This window comes from Chaetodon trifascialis, chromosome 11, assembly GCF_039877785.1.
Source record: "Chaetodon trifascialis isolate fChaTrf1 chromosome 11, fChaTrf1.hap1, whole genome shotgun sequence".
Taxonomy (NCBI): Eukaryota; Metazoa; Chordata; class Actinopteri; order Chaetodontiformes; family Chaetodontidae; genus Chaetodon; species Chaetodon trifascialis.
Window position 1 is genome coordinate 4,899,969 of NC_092066.1, and position 6,338 is coordinate 4,906,306.

General features: G+C 46.9%; 1 protein-coding gene across 2 annotated transcripts in view; it reads left to right on the top strand.

Annotated features, from left to right (window-relative positions):
* cadm3 (cell adhesion molecule 3) overlaps window positions 1–5,988 on the top strand; it is an 84,738-nt gene extending 78,750 nt beyond the window's left edge. Inside the window, exons 9-12 of one of the 2 annotated variants that reach the window (XM_070973768.1) lie at window positions 119–517; window positions 976–996; window positions 3,710–3,835; window positions 5,732–5,988. In XM_070973768.1, the coding sequence (XP_070829869.1) occupies window positions 119–517; window positions 976–996; window positions 3,710–3,835; window positions 5,732–5,850 (665 nt within the window). In that variant the 3' untranslated portion in view covers window positions 5,851–5,988. The remainder of the gene's footprint in view (window positions 1–118; window positions 518–975; window positions 997–3,709; window positions 3,836–5,731) is intronic. The other variant, XM_070973769.1, reaches the window with a different exon arrangement.
* Window positions 5,989–6,338: the final 350 nt, after the last annotated feature.

Below are 6,338 nucleotides of genomic sequence, written 5' to 3' on the forward strand. Positions count from 1 at the left end.
TCCCTTCGCTTTTATGGTCCCATTCGTTCGATCCACGGCCATTTTTGCGCTTTGCTTGCCCATTCCCACGCCGCCTCATCGTCCTCCTCCACCTCCTCCTCCTCCTGCTCCTCCCAAGGTCTCATGGACCCAGACTCCCCAGGTGCCTCCATCGCCTCCTTTGGCCCTTCAACCCATCCAGCTTTCTCTCCCTCCTCCTCCTCCTTCCCATCCTCCTCTCCTCCTGACATCTTCTCTGGCTCCGGCTCTGACCCCGCATATTCCTCCTCTCCCCCTGACCTCATCTCCACCTCCTCCTCTGACTCCTCCCCTTCCCCCGCCCCCTCCGCGGCTGACGTTGCGCCCACCATCTCCGATTCGTCCACCACCACCCTCTCCAACGCCCTCTTCCCCGACCTGCCCCTCTCTCCCTCCTCTGCAAGCATCGCTCCTTCCGCCTCCACTCCCTCCTCCTCCCCCGCCCCCACCCTTACTCCCTCAGTTTCCGTCCGGCTGAATGGAGTGTACACTTTCACAGGTAAAACCACCTGAGTTACACACTTGCACACACACTTGCAAACAAACGAGATGCGAGAAGCTTAGTAATGGAGTGGGAAAACAAACACCATTCAAGTTACTACTTTGCCATTTTGTTCTTCAATACACAAACTGTGCTTGCATTGTGGAGGAGTCAAAGACACTGGGAGTTTGTTTTATGCGCGCACGCACACACACACACACACACACACACATGCAAACACAAAGCCGACAGCGAGTGCAGATTTGAAGCAACACACAGTGAAGGAAAAGATGGCATTCGTGTGGCCTTGTCACAGCTGTTTGATGCTTTTTTTTCTTGTTTCCCTCTTTCTTCCTGTTAATAATCCCTAACCCTAACCCCAAACCCCCCAACACGCACTCCTCCACTCATCTAACCATCCATCCATCCATCCATTCATCCATCAATCTAATCCATCTACTCATCCTCTTGAGAAGATGCCGCAGACAACATTGCAGGTACAGCTTTTCCACCAGTCACCTGTCGTTCTGCCTCTCTGTCGTTCTAACTTCTCGTCTGTCTGTCCGTCTGTAGCTCTGATTGTCTGTAGTTCTGTCTGTTTTGGTCTGTCTGTCACTCTGGAAAAAAAAAACCTAGTCTGAGGACACTTTGAACTTTGAAAGCGGAGGGATGAATATTTCATACTCCTGCCCACGTAATGCTTTGTTGTTGCCCATACATGCGCAGACGGGCTCATACCACAAGCACACACACACACACACACACACACACACACACACACACACACACACACACACACACACACACACACACACACACACCTCAGCACTGCTCACACCAGGCCTTCTCATCTATCTCACAAAGACACACACGCACACACAAGCGTGACCTCTTAAGTGGTACAAGTCATTTACACTGTGTTCCACTTCCTCTGTGTGTGTGTGTGTGTTTTTTTTCTATGTGTGTGAGTGCTGGGAGGAGGAGGGGGAGGTGGGGGGGAGTCAGGCATGGAGGTGTTCTTGGGTCTTGTCTGCTTTCCTTTGATGCTGACAGCAGGATTTATGGGCTCATTCTCAGTCTCGCCTCGTCAGCATGCCCCTCTCACCTCCACGCCGGCCAGCCGGAGTGTGTGTTCAGCTTTCTGTGTGTGTGTGTGTGTGTGTGTCATTCTGACTGGTGCTCCGAGTCTCTCCTCCCCACCACCCCTCTCCCCCCTCTGCTCCCTGTTCTCTGTCTCCGCCTGGCCTCTGGTTGGCTGTTGTCATGCCCCTTCACTTCTCTAAGTGGCTGAAATGTGACTTTTTCCTCCGAAATGGACCGTTCAACCCGTCAGTCGGTGCCCCAGCTGGCTGCAGTTTGAGTTTTGTCCACATTTCTGGTTGTCTTTGGATGTCGCCGTGCCTGTCTCTCACTCCTGTTCTCTGATTGGGTGTGCAATCTAGCTGTTTCTTTGTCTGATTGGTCCAATCCTCGCCCTCCATATCGGTTTTTACCCCTCAGATGCTCGGCAAGGTGCAGGCCAGCCTCTCTTTCCAACCCCCTTTCCATTTTATTCTCAGTTTTTTCGTCTTTTTATGCTTTTCAGTATGAGAAGTGCTGCTTTCGAGTTGTGCCTGTATCTGAGCGACTCTCAAATTGACACCCAGCGTTTGATCTGAAAAGTCAGGCGAAATAAATGATGTATCAAATTATTTCCGCACAGATTGCTTTCTTCTCTGAGGGGCAAGTAGCTAAAGTGGCTGAAGCGAGGCGAACTGGGAGGAAAATATCAAATCTCTGCTGTCGGGTGAAAAAAAAAAAAGCCAGCAAGTGTATTTCTACAGTATTAAAGTACACTGACAATATACATTTCTACTTAGTGATGAGTGAGTTCCTCAGAAGTAAATGAATAACTAGTATAAAGATAATCACAGTACATTTATGCAAAACATATTTATAAGATAACTTATTTCATTATTATATTTAAATATGTATTTAGAGTACATCTTTAAAATGTTAAAAACACTGAATACATTTTCAATCATATGCATACTTTTACTGATTATACTATTATAATATTAATACAATGTTAAATATTATACTATACTGATTATTCGCTTTTAAAAATGCATTTTGAATTTGTGCACCTGATGTGCTTTTGTAGCATATTTATAGCAAAGTTACATCACCGCCTTTGTGAATGTGCTAAAATAACATTTTATAAAGTCTTTTAATACCTGTAATACATTAAAATTTTGCTTACATAACACTTAATGAAAGTATTTGAATTACATGTTTGCATCAGGCTGATAAGCTAATCTTGAGCCGCCACATGCTAACTGTGTCTGAGTGCATTAAAAGTTTGTTTTGTAGGGTGTACATTAAAGGATGGTGCGCTATTTTGGGAGCACAGAGGAGCTAAAATGATATGACATGTACAATGAAATATTTAAAATGTATCTCAAGTATATCCTTCGATATAGTGAGTACGACTTGTATAAGTGCAGTAGTCAGCCAAGCAAAGCAGACAACAACTTTAAATTCATATCTATAATCCAGTTGTGAAATTTTTGAATCTGGGGCTTTTGGGGCCACTCTGCAAGACTGAGAGTTGTCAGAGTTTCTCAATCCACAGCAGAGCATGAAATCCTTCAGTTAAAGTGGAAAGATGGAAAATAACCGCCGCTGAAGGGGGAGGGACTTCACCCGGCATCAGCTGCCCCCACGCGGCTCTTACAAGCGCTCGGGCCTCGGCTGATAAACTGCACAGAATCCTGTTGCATGTTAGTCACGAGCGCTTTTTAATGGTGGCCTCTTTTCTTTCGCCTGGCTTTTTTCACATCCTCGTCTTTGTCTTCTGAAGGTTTGCCGCTGTGCCTGGGTATTACATATTGACAAGTCCTCTCCGCTCCCCTGTTCTTTTCTTTTCTTTCTGCCTTCTCTCTGTCACTCTCCCCATTATTTTCTCTCTCTATTTCTGCTGCCTTTCATCATCCGTCTCCCGTTTCCACCAATATTCATCCTCCACCTCCTCCTCCTCCCTCTCTGCTCTCAATCTCTGCCTCTCTGTCCCTTTTTTCTCGTCCTCTGCCTCATTTTCTGTCGCTCTGTCTCTCCCGTCCATTCTCTCCCTCCTTCTCTCTCGTTACGACTCCCGCTTTCTTATCTTTACGACATGACCTCCTTTTCTCCTCTCTCCTCTCCTCTCCATCCCACGACCCTCTTCTGAAGACCCCACAGCCATGTCGACCTCTTCGGGGGTGGACCACGCTGTGATCGGAGGGGTGGTGGCCGTTATTGTCTTCATCCTGCTCTGCCTCCTCATCGTGCTCGGCAGATACCTCATCAGACACAAAGGTCAACTGCTCACACGCTCACCCACACTCGCACGGACACGCTCATGCATGCATGCATGAGTGTACACACAGATACACTTGTATAAATATGGATACATGGGTACCGAGACAGAATCTCGCAGGTACAAACATGCATATGCATACAGATGCAGGGACACGCAGAAATGCACTCATACCCAAATATAGATTCTGAGCATTCCTCTCACTTCTTTTACTCTCAAAGTAGAATAAGAAATTAATGAATGACCAGAAGTGAGTGCTTATTCACTGCCTTTTCATGCATTTTAGTCCACAGACCTTCCTGTGAGTAATACCTGCTGACGTCAGCGATGTTTCAGCTGCGTATTTTCAATAATGTGGTCAGAAATGGGATTTAAAGTGATTGTGATAATGCTTCCTGGCGTTAATGCTTCCTGGCCATAATGTTAGTGAGTTATTCTGTTGCTCGTGTGCTCTGTGACAAAATAGCGTTACTTTTTTTTCTTTTCAGTCGTATTCAAGTCAAAAAAAAAAGGCCTTTTTAGCGCACAAGCAAGCAAGAACAAAGAAAATCCAGATATCTCAACTCCAGCGAGGGACAGGTGACATTTAAAGGCTACTAAAGGCAGGTTTTAGCACCCAGGTGGTGCAGTTGATAAACACTTGCCCACCTCCACCATCACCACACTGTGCCAGATCCTGGTGGCTGCAGTGCCTCCAGTGTTCGCGGATGCCAGGTCTGTGAGGGATCACGTCGAAGTCGCTGCATCCGTGAGTCCCTCTGGTTGGTTCAGGCACCGGTGCGGAGAAGACCTGGGGGTGACCACATGTGGGGCTCCTCACTGTCTGGGGTCCAGCAGAGGAGTGAGGGATTATGAGGACTGTAGGAGCTGAAAACAGATCGTTCTCACTACTGAAGCACACAAGCAACAGATGAAACCGCTTGCAGTATGATGGCCAGAAAGCCACGCTTCCTGAGGTTTTACCAAAGCTTAAATCACTTCAAAGGGTTTATATTTTATAAAGTGGCAGAATAATCTTCACTTAGGTTGGATGTGCGAGCTTTTTCCAGAGCTTTCAACAACATCTCACAGATCAAAGCTGGTCTCTGGTGTCAGGCGTGGACGTCCTGATCGCTTTTTCTTTCTGTCGCTCAATCAGTCTTTTGTCCAGGTTCCTTGCTGTTATACCAATGTGACGTTAGCCACAGCTATAGCATGTTCCCATGCTGTGCACAAACACCTGTTCTCACATGATTGAAGCTCCACTGAAGATCATGATGAGTAAAACTGTGAAAATAACATTGCGTTATAAAGCTGCTCTTTTGAATTTAATAAGAAAATTAACCAAAGAATGAGATCAGACTGATCAGAGCAGGGTTTTGCTTGGATGAGGAAGGCTTGGCTGGGAGGTCAAAAGATGTCCGAGGATAAAACTGAGCTAAATTTGGTTAAAAAGAAGTCTAAAAACATTTTTAACCCAGAGGTCTGGATGTCTTTGGCTCTGCAGACCAAATTATCGCTCACTGAAATGACTTAAATTCACTTTCGGCTTTAGCTCAGACCCACAGCAGCCAAAGAAACTTGACATAAAACCCCTGCAAAGAAAAGTCCCGCATGGTGCTCGGACAAACACCTTTTTATCAGCTGTTCTCAGGACTTTGTGTCTCCTAGCGTCCTAAAGAAGTTTACTACATTGTAATTCACTCACATCAAAGGCAAAGAAAAAGCAGCAGAAGCTACCAAAAGCACCTGGAGTGATCATTTCGACATCATATTGGAACATCTTGCCACTCCGCCTGCTCGCCTTAAGCCAGTTTAGAGTTCCAGTGTTTGACTTTTACTGCCCCAGCAGTCTTATTTCTCCTCCTCCCCCTCTCTCTCTCTCTCTCCGTCTGTGTCTCTCTCTCCTTCCACAGGAACGTATCTGACCCACGAGGCCAAGGGCTCAGACGACGCCCCCGACGCCGACACAGCCATCATCAACGCAGAGGGAGGCCACTCCGGAGCAGAGGACAAGAAGGAGTACTTCATCTAGACAGGGGACGGAGCGGTGGAGGAAAGGAGCGGGAGAAGGAGGAGAAGGAGGAAAAGACATGGATTGGAGGAGAGGGGAGGAGCGAAGGGGAAAAAAAAACCTCCATTTGTTTTCACAACGCTTCAGTTCTTCACTCGGTTGGAGGGATGAGGGGCGGGGACGGGGGGGTGAACTGTGGGCAGGATAAAGCGACGAGCTGAGCTTCAACTGGTACTACCCTCTTTGCATTGATACAGGGAAGTGAGATTTTGCACTGACACACGGACGAACTGAAGTCACACACTCAAACACACACACAAACACACGCACACACACACACAGGAGTCAGTTTTGGGGAAATCTCTTCTCACGCAGACTTGAATGCTCGTTGATGCTCAGATTAACAAACACGAGCCTCCTACTAACATGAAACACTTCTGAACGAACACGTTTCTACGCAGGCATCCTCTTTCTAACTGTCAGCGCCTCGAAAAAGCAAAATTGTAACA